The 16,385-nt window shown below is 39.6% G+C and overlaps 1 protein-coding gene and 1 long non-coding RNA gene across 2 annotated transcripts; one reads left to right on the forward strand and one right to left on the reverse strand.

Moving 5' to 3' along the window:
- Window positions 1-136: 136 nt before the first annotated feature.
- On the forward strand, window positions 137-3,286 carry LOC131736962 (uncharacterized). Its single transcript, XR_009328551.1, has 3 exons — window positions 137-158; window positions 1,510-1,524; window positions 1,949-3,286. It is a non-coding gene; the product is annotated as an uncharacterized LOC131736962 (long non-coding RNA).
- Window positions 3,287-3,305: 19 nt separating this feature from the next.
- On the reverse strand, window positions 3,306-10,562 carry LOC117399804 (lectin-like). The gene is made up of 6 exons (XM_033999182.3): window positions 10,517-10,562; window positions 9,035-9,107; window positions 8,089-8,222; window positions 7,185-7,319; window positions 3,983-4,091; window positions 3,306-3,437 (listed from the first exon to the last, which is right to left on the reverse strand). Exons 2-6 carry the CDS (start codon window positions 9,093-9,095, stop codon window positions 3,358-3,360), a joined length of 519 nt encoding a protein of 172 aa, XP_033855073.3. The 5' UTR covers window positions 9,096-9,107; window positions 10,517-10,562; the 3' UTR covers window positions 3,306-3,357.
- Between the last annotated feature and the right edge of the window lie 5,823 nt (window positions 10,563-16,385).

Genomic DNA, 16,385 nt, shown 5'->3' on the forward strand with positions numbered 1-16,385 from the left:
CAGGTCCCAGTGGTAACCATGTCACCTGCAGCTGTTAACTCCTACTTCTCCATCCACTGCCTTAACACCTGAGTCAATGGAAAAGATGTGCAAGAAATTATGTTCAGACAACATCAGCAGCAACAGCAGTTCAAGAAAACCAGAAAAGGGACCAACAGGTACTGCCACAAAGCAAAGATTAGAGCAGAAAAAGAGGAAGCAGACAGAACCTCAGCCGTCTGGCCGACTGTGCAGGTTCTGCAGATTGGCAGTTACTGTTACCTTTGCTGTTATTGAATTAGCTATTACTTTTATTGTTAATTGCATATGCAGGGATGGAAATAAGACTCCTAATACATAGCAGTTTGGTCCATTTCAGGTTTTACTAACTGCAGGCCCTTGTATAAACTGTACTGAAGAAGCTGGGAAAAAAAAAAAAAAAGTCTGCAGGTCAGAAAAACCTGAAATGGCTCCCACTGCTATGCAATGGGAGTCTTATTTCCATCCCTGCTTATGTGCATAGCCATTTTAATAGTGGGTTTTTGCATATTTAAATTTTACTTGATCACCTCCGCTCTGCTGGTCAGTGAGCTGCAGGCGCTGTCTGTGCACAGCTCCTGCATGCGTATTTGGGAGGATGGCAGCAGGGTGTCTCTGCACACCAACCCTGCTTTCCTCCCCAAGGTGATCACAGCTTTCCACATTAATCAGTCTGTGGAATTGGAGTCCTTCCATCCACCTCCGTTTGCTTCAACGGAGGATGAGAGATTGAATTTCCTCTGCCCAGTGCGGGCATTGAGATGCTACGTGCACAGGACAAGAGCTCTGCGTCAATCTGACCAGCTCTTCGTCTGTCACGGGACACAGACCCAAGGACAGCCCCTCTCTAAGCAGCGTCTGTCACATTGGATTGTGGATACAGTCTTGATTGCGTATAATGGTGCTGGCTTGCCCCCACCTGGTAGGGTAGCTGCACATTCCACTAGAGGGTTGGCTACATCTTGGGCCCTCTTCAGAGGTGCCTCGATGTCTGATATTTGTACTGCGGCTAGATAGGCTACGTTGCCTACTTAATGTTGTAGACCCTGCCCTGCCTTCTTTAGGTACAAGGGTCATTGAGGGTGTAAGTTTGCACCGCTAACCTCTGGGTTAGACAGTGCTTGTGCGTCCCTCATATGCTGCTGTTCCTTTTCCCTCGCAACAGCTCTGGTATACAATATCCCATACGTAATGTCATTGGTGGTTGTCTTCGAATTGAAAGGGAACGTTAGGTTACTTACCATAACCCTGGTTCCCTGAAAGAGAAGACGATCACCAACCACAAGGTCGCATCGGTCGCCCTCACGGGTTCGATGGAAAAAGAGAAATGGATTCCTTTGGATGACAGTTTTATCCCCTCGGTGGGCGGGACCGACTGCATCATCCCAGGAAGGGGCCTATCAGCAGCTCTGGTATAGAGCTCAGCAATACCTACCCAGTGGGCAGGCATATCCCATACGTAATGTCATTGGTTGTTGTCTTCTCTTTCAGGGAACCAGGCTTACGGTAAGAAACTTAACGATATATGTGTTGCATTTCCTGAATACATGTTCCACTGTTTCTACTTCACCACAATTACTACATAACCAATTATCATGACTCCCAATCCTGTATAAATGATAATGTAATGTTGTGTGTCCTAACCTTAGTATATTAATATTAGTTTCTTTCTCCCTGTTTATCCCTTTACCCATATGTTTGTATTTCCCTTCTTTTTAGTGATTTTTATAATTAAATCTTCCCTTTCCACTGCTTTCCCATTGTTCTTGCCATACATCCATTCTGTTTGCTTTAGCCACAGCATTCACCTCTGCAGGACTCAAAGGTATTATTATGTCTATTTGTTTATTTAGAGTTGCTTTTTTTATTGGCAAAAATCAATCACCTCCAATGAACCCACCTGACATGCTTTACAAACCCTGCCTTTTAGGAATACCTCACGAGCCAATTGTGAACCGAATTTGGAACACACCGGACCGCTGATACAGTAAAGAGTTCCATATCGGCAGAGGCGGGTGAAAGTTTGGTTGATAATGAGAAAGGAGTCGGTAGAGATCATCTCGTCGATTTCATTGGCTGCCCAGCTCGTCAGCGGGGCCCCCAAATGGCAGTTTCTGTGAGAAGTTAAAAGTCTTAAAGGAAAGTGTTCATGCTTCGGGACATCAAAAGTGTAGGGACTAGCCTGACAATGTAACGATGTTGAATTAAACATTCTCATTTTTTTGCCAAAAGCTGCAATGCTACTATGGTTTAAAATTGTTCTGCCGAAAAAAAGTCATAACAACAGCCTCTTCCAAGTTATTGAGATAATTTGCATTTCTTGAAATTCAAAATTAATGGTAGCAGATGTTACAGAAAGCAACAGAGAAAGGTACGTTTTACTAATAATCATGTTCAAGTGTTTATGATGTGTTCTAGGAACTTGTCAGTAAAAGTGTTCCGCTTATAACATCTATAACGTCACAGCAACTAAGCAAATAGCAAAGTAATAGCCTGGGATACAGGAAATATCAACTGGATGAGCCCATTGAAAACATTTCTCATCAGATGTAATTTTCATGGGAAATGAATACTGTATTTGTTTTCTAGGTAAACTGCCAGAGTTTACTGTATAACTGTGCAAATAGGCGCATACAGGCATATACGTGAGATAAGCATATGAGCAGTTAGAAAACAGTAAAAGAGAAAGCAAAAAATGTAAATCAGCATTTTAATGTGGACCACTTGAGCCGTTACCATACCCTGTCCTGTGTACTGCATGGTGGTCCGGACCACTCGGGCAAAACTATGGTACAGTGTTGTGTGTACCGTAGAGTGGTCTGGACCACACAGGCTACAAAGCAGCCTGTGTGGTCCGACCTCTGCTTGGCCTGAGTGTCTGAAGATAATCTCTCTGGATTCTAGGGCTCTTATAAATGGGGAAATAATGCAATCTAAAGTAATTAAAAAAAGCTTTGGAAATAAAAACTGGGATACACTGAAAAAGGTAAAGACATTTTGGAAGTATATTCATTTTGATAGAATTGACCCATCAGCAGGAGAGGCAGTGTGGACTAACAAATCAAGTCAAGTTTAGTAAGCTCCAAGACTTCGGGTGCATGATCAGATATCACAATACTCTGATAGGAGCACGAATGGACAAAAGGAAGCAATTTAGTAGCAATTATTTTTGAATATTGCAAAATATGTTTCTATGCAGGATATGTTTTAAACATATGTGTTTCATGTGAAAAATAAATGATCAGAAATTACTTAATTATAATAAAAAATACAAACACGGTATGAATGCTGCTTAATTTTATTTATCAATCAGAACTGTCAAAAAGCTGACATTCTGTTTCAGCGTGGATCATTATATTTATACATACAGACAGATGGAATCAAATTATTACAGGCTATGTCATTCCACTCTCCAGGAACTGAAAGAAACAAGAAAAAAGAATTCAGTCTCTGTCGCACAGAGCAAGATCTCAGGGACAGTATAGTCTGGATATTGTAATGTATATCAACCAGTATGATCTCTTTGTAGGGTAAACCCCACTGCAGTAATCAAAAAGGTTTAACCAGACTTCAAAAGACACCGTTTCAATATGTGCTCCTTAAACATGTGTCATAATTTAACGCAACATGAATTTGTTTGCATTTCGACTGTATTTGCTTCTACCAAAGACTGCTTGTGTCTTGCAAGTTAAACCACAGACTTTATTCGGTTCCTTTCAAAACATTTGCCTTTGCTGAACTGGGCCACGTGTCTCATAAAGAACCACTTTCAATACCCTTTGGGTTGTTCTAAAGAACAAAAGAACGGTCCTTCGTTGTGGGTTCCATACACGAGACAAGTCAAAGAAACTTTCTAACGGAAGGTTCTAACAGAATTCTTTGTTCTAAGTTTCAGCTGTAGCGAAGAAACACAAGTTTGAAATGCTGAGTAAACCATTAAAATATATAGAAATATTTATATTACCCCTATAATTAATATGCAGACAGTTTTCAGTAGATTGGTTGTTGGGTTCTCCCTTGTTCCATTTGTTGTAGTCCCATTTAGATCCATCGGTCCAATACCATGACCCCTCCTGTAGAGGTGAAAGGTGGAAGATAAAATGCTGTTAAATAATATAAGACTACAATAAAATGTACAAACGACAGGAGGCCATTCTGCCCATCAGTTCTCATTTGGTTCCTGGTGGCAGACTGATCTCAGAACTTTCTCAAGTTGAAGGAGTCCAATGATTTGACATCAACAACATGGCTAGATAACCCATTCCACACCCTCAACACTCCCTCTGTCCTAAGTCTGTCTTCACTTAATTGTATCCGCTGACCCTGGTTTCTGTGCTGCACTTAAAGTATTGGGTCAGGTTCAATATATCAATTCTTTTAAGATAATAAAGACTTGTTTGCTGCCAAACATTTGCTTTGTAGATAAAACCCAAATATTTGTACATCAGTGTCCTGGGAGACAGTAAGCAAGGCTAGATGTCCTCCTCCTACACTTTTCAACATGTCATTCTCTGAAAGCCTTGACAAAATGGTAGAATTAAAAATGCCTTACTAAGTAAGATAGGATTTTTTTGGTATTTAATTTGGATTTACTCAACCAGTTAATCTATTTACATGTGTTAAATAATTTTTGGTTTGCTTTTTCAAGTAAAATAACCCTTGAATACTTTGAGATTAGATCCATATTTTATTAATTTTAGAACACAGTATATTTGGCTGCATACACAGAGAAATATGCATTTAGTTTTTCTGTATAGTTGCCAGTATTTATGTATGTTCATTGATTACAAGATTACATTTATTTTATTCAATCAGCACAGTGAAAAAGGTAGGATTTTTTTAGTATTGTATTGTAGAGTGTTGGAAGTGAACACAACAGGCATTAGTCCTGTTGTAGGTACCTACAGACCTGTATTGATGACTTGTTTATACAATTATTGAGTATCAATCAATAACAGTCTGAGAGTTTTTTAAAATTGAACCTGTCATGATCAAACGGACTAAAACTCATGTATATATTATTAGCGATTATTTGCCTGCCTTTTATCCTTTTGAAATACATTTATTTTCTTCACTTTCCTTAATTTCCTAAGAGATGTGTCATCACTCCTGTTATCTCTGATTAAACTCGACAAAGGAATACATATCCCAGTTTCCACAGATTCCACAGCAGTAGCTTGAGTTAGGTTTAATGAGAGGTCACGTTTACGTGATGAATCAGTTGCATTTGCTAGTTTTACAGCATATTTTGATTGTGTGTTTATGGCCTCGGTATGGCAGTAAAAATGTCTGCGCCCCGGATGAGAGGAAAATTCACTTTCAGTCAGCTTTTAAAACTCAATGCGGAAGTTAGTTACCATTTGTTGGTACTCAGTTGTAAAGGTGAGGGAAGGGCAGCTTTTCTTGTTTTGAAATCAACACGTTAATCAATAGGTGTGCTTTCATTTTTTTTTTTTATACCTGCCAACAAATATTTCTTAACCCTCATAAGGTAACCTGGGGTCCATTCAGACCCCACGGTGCTTTAGAATCAGTTATTATGTGGATCTAGCGACTTGATTTTTGTTTCCTTTGATGTAGTTGTCCTGTTACACCATGCAAAGGATAATTCTAGTCCAGGCAGGCCCACCGAGATGACGGGGAGGACAGGGAAATTTCCCCGGGGCCCGCCTCGAAGGGGGCCCAACGCCCCAAAGGGGGGCCCTGATGAAGGGGGAACTTTTTTTTTTTTTTAAATATATAAAGTATTTTAAAACAACTAGCCCTGCTCAAGACCCTGTGCGTTCCCACCACCACATTAAAAAGAAAAACTCCCGTACTGCACACCGAGCCGATGTGCTTCTGTTGTGTAATGATTGTGTATCCAGGCGTTGTCAAACACTTCCTTTCACACAATGATTTGAACTTTCGCATTTCATATTTTACTACACCAAAAAGCTGAAAAAAAGGCATAGCAATTTTATGTATTTTTTTTATAAACTTTAAAAGAACCCTAAAGTTGCACAATATATACCACAGTATGAATTATTCTATTATTAAGATCTATAATTTGCTCAAAACAACGTGGTGCAGCAGTTTGTTAGAAAAATGGTATCGTGTAAAATAAATAAAGTACTTTCTTCAGCTGGTGGTAAACACAATTAGAGAATTATCGATTATATTGCTTAAAATACAAATATATTTACCAATACAGGCTATTGGTTAAGAGCAGAGATGAGTGGTTTATTTTTGGCACGGGATAAATAAAATAGTGTATAGCAACACCATTAAAATGTAGTTTATGCTAAAAACGTATGTTATTTGATGTTAAGTAAGCTTCCGATTAATGACTATTACACGTGGAGTTTGTACAAAAAAAATATTTATTCACTTACCTAAAAAAAAAAATTGAATACTGTAAATAACATTGAGATATTGAAACTTCTAGGCATCATTGACAGTTTCCTTCAAACCCATTATCAAAATACTGTATCGGTTGAAATGATCTTCCTCAGACACTGCTAAGATTGCAAGTATCTTTGCTTGGTTTAGAAGCTTGGTTTAGACTACAGTATACTACAAAGTCTGATGAATGTAGTACCATGGGGGGGGTGGGGGGTGGCAGCGGGACATACCAATCCTTCCCCGGGGCCCATGACGGCTCTCGGTGGCCCTGAGTTCAGGTAGCCTGGTTGAATTTCCCAAAATTGTTTTAGGTTTGGGGTCAGTAATGTATCAGCGGGCCTGACCTAATATCTTAGGCACCATAATAGCTAGGCTTGTTTGAAAGTACAGATTTGGAGCTTTCCAGTGATGTATCGTATGTCCTGAACAGACGTTCCTAAGCAAAACTACAGCAAACCAAACGATGGCTAGAAGTAAAGGAAAAATAAAATAAAGTGTTCATATCCACATTGTCATTCATTTACTTCAGTTGTTAGTTATATGTTGTCTTATTGCTGGGGTCTGCTTGGACCCCAGGTTACCAGGAAAGTCAGTTTTCCGACGTGTCTTCATGAGGGTTAAATGTCAGCACACTCCTACTGGTGACTGAATACAAAAATAACAAACATCCCATCAGCATAGTCATACACAGACCCACAACACGACAGAGGATATCCACAACACATTCAACAAAGTGGGTTTATTTTTGGTAAGGGAAGCCATATAAAAAGAGGTTAATGTACCTTGAAGCAGTCAGAACCCCCAAGCCAGGTATAAGCACCTGAGGCATCATTCTTGTTGATCAGGTTCTGGATGAAATTGTTCTCTTCGACGCTTTGTACGGAGGCGAGATTCCCCCCGATACTGAGGCAGTACAGCTGGAGGGAGCAATGAGAGACAGCTTGGACTAGGCAGACTAGGAGCACTGGGAAGCAGCATGTCCTCAATACACTGGGCACATCAGACAGCTGTTTCAATTAATGCACCTTCTGCAAGCAAAGCTCTTTCAAATGTTGCTTTATATTTCTGAATGAAAAAATGCTATTAAATAAAAAAAAAATCTAGATTTCATCTAAAGATCCTGCAAAAATTGGCTGGCTTTCATAGACTCATATTTGCGAGGAGCAGTTACCTAGAACCATTTTGGATTAAATTACCCTTGTATTGGTATCCAGGAAAAAGCTTGTCTAATCTGAGTATTCGCCATGGTAACGGGACTAGCAGCTTCACCAAGTGTGTGTTTTTCTACCCTCGGTGTGTCTCCTGTAGCTTTATGAAATAGACGACATTGAACCGGATGTTCTATTTCAGGTGAACCAGGAAGGGGTGCTCATCGACTTCAGAGACACACATTGGTGGTACCAGTTGTATACAGCAGTAATATTACATAAGTTCAATACAGGGTCATCTGTGCTGTTATTTGAAACCCATAACTCTGCAGCTCCCACCTTGCCATGCCTAATTGAATTATCTCAGTGCTAGTAATGTGTGACAAATTGAAACATTGCAACCATGGAGTTCCTCCAGAGCCCAAACTCCCCACATCAAGACACGTGCAGACAAGGCTTTGACCAGGCCCGCACTATGGCCGACACCATGATCAGGTGGCAATGAAACTGGGTTTATGAATAGTAAAAATGATCATACCTCAGCATCAGCCCATGTCTTCTTGTCCTTTACATACTGGTAGCACCGGTCATTGAAACCGACCCATCCTTTCAGACAGGAACCCGCGCACGTTGACACTTCCTTCTCCACTTCTTTCTTGTTGTCACCCTGAGCTGTGAAGTACAGAACACCACAGACAGCAATGCACGGAGTGAGTCACTGTTTAGCGGTGACAGGGATTGCTCTTACCCTTTCACCAGTGTGTTTCCCAGGCAGTCTGACCCAAGGTTTCTGCCTTATTCTGGACTAAATCTCTTTTACAGGCCTGGCAGCTAATGGCAATAAATGGATAGAATTAGTACTTGTGGAATTTTTTTTTTGTAAGAAATATACAGAGCATTTATTTTAATACTGCTTTTAAACAAATAATAAATAATAATAATAATAAACAATTTTAAACAAGAAGCAGTATTGTGTTACCTTGAAGCAGGGGCAGCTGGAGAATGTAGCTTTCTGCAGCCTAAACAATGTCTAATAGTTTCATTTAGCTCTGCATGTTTAAGCATCAAAACAAAATGAAACAGCAACTCAGAACAACATTTAAACCCTTTGATGGAATAGGGTCACCTGGACCCCTGCAGAAGGACTGGTCTTCTTGGCACTTCATCCCAACAGAGAGAGAGAGCTTGTATTGAACAGTGACAACAGATCCACTGACACATTGAAACGAATTGGTATCTCAGCCCATTGAATTGAATGAAAAAGGCAAGGGGAGGACGCAAACTGCAAACCATCCAGTTCAATTACAAACGCCTTACCAATCGAGAGGTACGTACGTGTCTTACCATATACTGATGTCAGAACTATTAATTCATCAGCTGCTAGGAGGAGAGTCGTAACATGGTTCAGTGCTCAAAACTATTTCCTCACATTTTAAACTCAGTAATACATTTGGACAGATTTTCCAATCATTTAAATAGCCTACCTGCAGCCCCACTGAGAGCCAGGGCAATGCAAACCACAACTGAGGCCACTGCTGGAAACATGATGACAGGCTCCTGGAAGAGGAAAAGAGACACCAGAGGCATCAAGTCACTGCACAGCCTGGGAAGATCCAGAAAATAAGTAGTCATGTCATATAAGTTTACCATGGTAAATTGGCATGATCATTCTGAATTTTCCCCATGAATTTCCTATGATTATACTGTACATTTCCTATCGTTTACCAGTAAACGATTTTAACACGCCGGTGCGCTGTGTTATTTTACTGCAGAGGCGGAGTGAGCAACGCAGGCGCTGCAGCCAGAGCCAGCACAGAAACCCTGAGCACCATCCTTCACGACACAAGCACAGTACGGACACGAGCACCACTTTCCCCAGGACCTACAGAGCACAGTGTCGTGCACAGAGGATTGTGGTTTTGGAGTGTCTTTTTGTTTGGGACTGAAACCCGTCGCATTGGCTTCCCCTATACCATTGTTGGTATAGGGGCGACTGATTTATTATTTGCTTCTTTTTAATAAATACACATGTTTTTTCATTGAGAGTACTGTTTGGACATTCACGTTGTACACCACACCACTGACATCCTGTCACATATGGTTAGCCGTGTTTTTGAAGAAACTAAAATTCAATGACAAACATTTAGACTAGAAATCGAAGATTGAATAAGACTTCTATTTGAAAGGATTTCATTTAAATTCAGTATTCTTTATTCAGGCACAACTGCACAACTGCATGACGTAATAGTTATGGATGATTACCAGTAGTGTTTATAGGTTCATACTATTCTGGTACCCTTGGTAAATTATAAAATAAATATGAAAATGACCAATCTGTAATACCATTCTACCAATGGACTCCTCATCCCATTGTCAAGGTGGGTCTTAAGGATTCCAATGATTCAGCATCAACAAAATGGCTAGGTATCCCATTCCATACCCTCACCACACTCTGTGTGAAGAAGTGTCTCCTACCAGCTGTCAATCTGTGTCCAAGTCTATCTCTATTTCCAACTGTGTCCTCTGGTACTGGTTTCAGTGCTGTGCTTAAAGTATAGGTTAGGGTTGACTGTGTTAACTCCTTTAAAGATTTTGAAGACTTCAAATAATGAACATTAGAATATATATTAGCAATTCTAATTCTTTGTTCTTGTTTAAATAAATTCAGTCCCCTCAATCTTCGTAGCTCATTCCTTTAAGCCCTGGGATTAGTCTGGTTGTTGTTTATTGTTCATGGCAACAATGTCCTTTTGGTATCATGGTGGACACAGTACTCTTAAGTGTGGTCTCACCAGTGCATTGGACAACCCCATCATAACCTCTACATTTTTAACTATATACCCAATCATTGTTTGCCCTTTTAATTGCCTTGTCTCTAAGTATAGCACAGAAGCATCACCATTGTAGCGCCACAGCAATCAACGAATGAAATGAACAGAGAGATGAAGGGATGCGAGTGCTCTTACCTGAAGAAACTGCAGATTGCTTCCTTCTCTTCGAAATGATGTGTTTGACTGAGTGCACAGCTCTTTTATACCATCGACTGTGTCTAGAGTTGATGTGCTCCTGTAACCATTGTGGCTGGTGGTGTTTGCACAAAGGAGTCTGGGTTTAACATCCTTATTATTGTTTTATTTTCTATTACATTAGAAATGTTTAAAAACAAGAACCTTTGTTTACGTTCAGGTTTGGAGCACTGGGACAAAACATTTTCATGCAAATTTAATACACTCACCCAGAGTACACACATGGTTTATGTTTTCAATAATTTTCACACAGTTAATGGTGTGATAGCCTTATAAAAGTTTCCCATAGCAATGAAGCATAGTGAAAGCATGTGTCCTCTGGTCCTGGTTTCTGTGCAACGCTTAAAGTATCGGCTTGGGTTAACTTTGTCAATTTCATTTTATTTTATTTATATAGTGCCTTTCATACCATAGTATCTCAAAGCCCTTTACATTTCGGTTCAAACAGAACAAAATAATGCAGTATAAAGAAGTGGTAAAAATAACAGTAAATAATAATAATAATAATAATAATAATAATAATAATAATAATAATAATAATAATAATAATAATTTAAGAAAACACGAAATTAATAAGAATGAACACAGAAATGAGCAAATAAAATCGCTAAAACTATTATGTTGTAAATCAGGTTAAAAAGGCTAAACTATACAATTAACTCTTTAATCTTGACTTAAAAATATTGATCAACGCAGCATCTCTAATAGAACAGGGCAATGAGTTCCACAATCTGGGGGCATTATAACTAAATACACTTTCTCCACTCCATTTCGATTTTACATTTAAGGCCAGCGTTAGCCAACTTTAAAGTGTGCAGTGGCTTATATGGTGACAGAATCTCTCTTAGGTAATCCAGTGCCATACCATTTAGTGCTTTATATGCCAATAGTAAGATTTTAAAATCAGTTCTGAAATGCATTGGAAGCCAGTGCAGTAAGGCCAGCACATGAGTTAAATGATCTCCTTTCTTAGTTGTAATTAAACCCTTAGCAGCTGCATTCGGAAGCTTCAAATTATTATTATTATTATTATTATTATTATTATTATTATTATTATTATTATTATTATTATTATTATTATTATTTATTTCTTAGCAGACACCCTTATCCAGGGCGACTTACAATCGTAAGCAAATACATTTCAAGTGTTACAATACAAGTAATACAATAAGAGCAAGAAATACAATAACTTTTGTTCAAGCAAAGTACAAGTGTGACAAACCACAATTCAATAATACAGCAGATAATAGTGATAGTTACATCAGGATATGATTAAATACAAAGTACTACAGGTTAAACACTTGGCAGATTACAGTATTCTGAAGTACATGATTAAATGCAGTAAAATAGGGGGCAGATAAGAGCAAAATAAAGCACATTTACATGAAGGGTGATAGTGTCCCAGGATACAAACAGAGGAGTTCTACAGGTGCTGTTTGAAGAGGTGAGTCTTAAGGAGGCGCCGGAATGTGGTCAGGGACTGGGCAGTCCTGACATCTGTAGGAAGGTCATTCCACCACTGCGGAGCAAGGGTGGAGAAGGAGCGGGCTCTGGAGGCAGGGGAGCGTAGCGGAGGTAGAGCCAGTCTTCTAGTGCAGGTTTGTTATGAAAATGGCTATTGATAAATTTAAATCGAGCATGAAGTAGTGGTATAAGATGTTGATACTAAATACTACTTTCCAGACACTGCTCTCAGGTGTGGCCACTTATCAACATTTATTCTGTAAACACTGAAATGAAAACTATGAGACGATTAGGCCGGGTTGACTCATGGCTTGAAGAACAGACGAAGCGAAACCAGATACTCAACCCGGATACCCGCTAGCTTTCTAACATTAGCAGATCTTTCATCACAAACAGTTCTACGCCAGATTGTCACAAGCAAGAGAGCTGCAAACAACACATTACAGGCAAGGGTCTCTTATCGACAGACAGCTGCTCCTGCACTAACCTGAGCGTTTGAAATGGAAGTATTGTCACACTCTAGTGCTGTGAATAACATTCTGAACTACAGAAGAGTCAGGTTCGGTTTCTGTTGATGTCTCTGGCGTTGGTGGTTTAGATTTTTTGTTGTAGAAAAACTCCAAAGGTAGCTGACTTTTTGCCATTTTAACAGGGCTACATCAAATTCAATCAGTTTTTGGCACATATTTTCGCTGACTGAAAAAGTGAAAGTCTCACACGACAACAAATATAACAGTGAACATTCTTTGGTTATGTTATTAAGGTTTGAAAGGTTGAAATAAACTGCGCACTTACATATTCTCTACCCACTTACGAAAAACATAAAATGTATATTTTTATTTTTAAATAATAAACACTGCTATCAGTGGCGTAGCCAGGATTTTTTTTCGGGAGGGGATGGAAATGGTAACTTTAGGAGTAATCACAGTGGTGCAATTGGCAACCCGATTTCTTATTCGTGCATTGACGTTTTATTTTAGAAAAATAAAGAATCTTTTTTTTTAACATTAGATCCAATAGCCAAATACACTGTTGTGCAAAATAGTTTAAAAAAAAAGATTCAGTTTAGAACACTTCCGATTAAAAACAAAAAAGGAAATACAAAGCAAAGGACTTGAACTTTTAACATGTGCATCAGATTTCAATTTCACATTATGATAATAAATAAAAATAACTATATATAACTTAATTGTACTTATGGTGGTTCATTTTTGTTAACTAACATTTTGTGCTCCAATATTTTCCCCAATTTGAAATGCCTAATTATTTTTAGGCTCAGCTCACTGCTACCACCCCTGCGCTGACTCGGGAGGGGCGAAGATGAACACACGCTGTCCTCCGAAGCGTGTGCCGTCAGCTGCCCGCTTCTTTACACTCTGCAGACTCACCGTGCAGCCGCCTCAGAGCTACAGCGTCGGAGGACAACGCAGCTTCTGGGCAGCTTACAGGCAAGCCCGCAGGCCCGGCCAGACTACAGGGGTCGCTGGTGTGCGGTGAGCCGAGGACACCCTGGCCGACCTAACCCTCCCGGACGACGCTCAGCCAATTGAGCGCCGCCCCCTGGGAGCTCCCGTCGACGGTCGGCTGTGGAATAGCCTGGACTCGAACCGGCGACGTCCAGGCTATAGAGCGCATCCTGCACTCTAGCGAGTGCTTTTACTGGATGCGCCACTCGGGAGCCCCCAAATAGCTAATGTTTTAATTATGGTTTTCCTTTCCACCACCTCTGTCAAGCCATACTTCACGTCTCTCACTCACTGTTACGTCACGTTGCGCGTCCGTTTGGACTGTAAAGTGTAAAAGCTGTGTGCATTGTCCAATCAGAAGCGTTCAAGGTTGAGCCTCTCACAAATGACAGTAAATAGCCCAATCACAAACAGAAATTTGAAACGCGCGCGTTGGCAGACAGCAAGCATGTCATTGGTCAGGTTCATGTGTATACTAATTGAAAGCGGTACTGAATGAAGCGTATTGAGGCCACCAAAAAAAAAATCAGCACTTTTTTTTTCCCTTGCTTGAGAATCTCCTTTTCTTTTAATTTAAATAATCTGAGAGAAGTCTTAAATGTTTCGTGTAAAACCACCACAGAGAAGAAAAATGAAGAAGCATTTTTTTGACAAATGCAGTATGCAGTTTTGAATGACTATACACAAAATGTATCTGAAGATGTGGACATGGTTTATTTAGATTTCCAGAAAGCTTTTGACAAAGCCTCGCATAAAAGATTAATTCTCAAACTGAACGCAGTAGGGATTCAAGGAAATGCATGCACATGGATTAGGGAGTGGTTAACATGTAGAAAACAGAAAGTACTGATTAGAGGAGAAACCTCAAAATGGAGCGAGTTAACCAGTGGTGTACCACAAGGATCCGTATTAAGTCCTCTGCTATTCCTAATCTACATTAATGATTTAGATTCTGGTATATTAAGTAAAGTTGTTAAATTTGCAGACAACACAAAAATAGGAGAGGCAAACACTGTTGCAGCAGCAAAGGTCATTCAAAATGATCTAGACAGCATTCAGAACTGGGCAGACACCTGGCAAATGACATTTAATAGAGAAAAGTGTAAGGTACTGCAGGCAGTAAAAATGTGCATTATAAATATCATATGGGAGCTACTGAAATTGAAAAAGGAATCTATGAAAAATACCTAAGAGTTTATGTTGACTCGGAAATGTCTTCATCTAGACAATGTGGGGAAGCTATAAAAAAGGCCAACAATTTGCTCGGATATATTGTGAAAAGTGTTGAATTTAAATCAAGGGAAGTAATGTTAAAACTTTCACCTAGAATATTGTGCTCAGTACTGGTCACCTCGTTACAAAAAGGATATCGCTGCTCTAGAGAGAGTGCAAAGAAGAGCAACCAGAATTATCCCGGGTTTAAAAGGCATGTTGTATGCAGACAGGCTAAAAGAATTGAATCTATTCAGTCATGAACAAAGAAGACTATGCGGTGATCTGATTCAAGTATTAAAAATTCTAAAAGGTATTGACAATGTCGACCCAGGGGACTTTTTTGATCTGAAAAAAGAAACAAGGACCAGGGGTCACAAATGGAGATTAGATAAAGGGGCATTCAGAACAAAAAATAGGAGGCACTTTTTTACACAGAGAATTGTGATGGCCTGGAATGAACTCCCCAGTAATGTTGTTGAAGCTGACACCCTGGGATCCTTCAAGAAGCTGCTTGATGAGATTCTGGTATCAATAAGCTACTAACAACCAAACAAGCAAAATGGGCCGAATGGCCTCCTCTTGTTTGTAAACTTTCTTTTGTTATTATGTTTTCCTACTGCGCAACCACCAGACCGCTAGGGTAGCTGGGATATCAAAATCAACACTGTGGACTGAGATACAGGATTTACTTTCATTTCAATGTCATTGGAGGAGACAGTGCTTGGCTGGTTTAACGTCAATTCTTCCCACCGATCTGAGCTCCCCTATATCGCTGCAGGAGGCAGCCAACGAAAACTCTGAATCCTTTTCGCTCAATCCCTTGCCTGGAACATCTTCTTCACAATTTCTACATGTATTCAAATTGCTGTTATCTATAGAAACAGCTTGATCCAAATCTGATTTTACAGAACTTGCGGCAAAATATTTTTGTAGCATACTGTCTGTTTTCACGCACCACCGTTTTGTGAGAATTTGATAACTGTGACACAGTCAGAACATACTTCCTTCGACTGTTTGAACAAATGCCACATTTCAGAACACTGTTTGTGGTGCCAGGTTATGAATGTTTCTGAAGTTTTTTCTTTAGATTTTTCCAGTCCTTCACCCCATTTTCAGTGAAAGCGGGGTCTTTTGAACTTCTGAAAAAGTGTCTGCAAGGAAAGCAGAAAATCTCATCTGCCTGCTTTACTGTACTCTAGATACACAGGTAAACAAGGCTATGACGGTCCTGTTGCAGTATCACCAAGGTCCAAAACACAGGATTTAGTTGCAAAGTAATGCAAGTCTTAATTATATATACAATGTGTGTGTGTATCTTACTGTACATCGTTGGGTTCAATAAATGCAGGGGGAAAAGTGTGGAATAGCCTCCCCAAATGAAAGACTCACGAGGCGCCTATGATGTTCGCATATATATTGATAACACGAAATGCAGTTTAAAAATATTAACAAGCACTTCCACTTCTTTAACTAAAAGAATGTCTGAGCTTTAAAATAAACTTGAGCAACTCGCTAGTAACACATTGTGTCCTTGTAAATCATATGCGCACCTATTCATTTCTGAACACAAACGTAGTTACAATGGTGGTCTCAGAACTAACTCTTACCATATATTTTCATAGCATTTGTTATTATTTGACATTTACAATGTTTATCACAAACAA

Source organism: Acipenser ruthenus, chromosome 4 (genome assembly GCF_902713425.1).
Source record: "Acipenser ruthenus chromosome 4, fAciRut3.2 maternal haplotype, whole genome shotgun sequence".
NCBI lineage: Eukaryota > Metazoa > Chordata > Actinopteri > Acipenseriformes > Acipenseridae > Acipenser > Acipenser ruthenus.

Coding starts and splice junctions, on each gene's coding strand:
- LOC117399804 (XM_033999182.3), bottom strand. CDS start 9,095: ATGTTTCCAGCAGTGGCCTCAGTTGTGGTTTGCATTGCCCTGGCTCTC. Junction 4,092..7,184: donor GGGGTTCTGACTGCTTCAAG/GTACATTAACCT, acceptor TCACCTCTACAG/GAGGGGTCATGGTATTGGAC. Junction 3,438..3,982: donor TCTGCATATTAATTATAGGG/GTAATATAAATA, acceptor TGTTTCTTTCAG/TTCCTGGAGAGTGGAATGAC.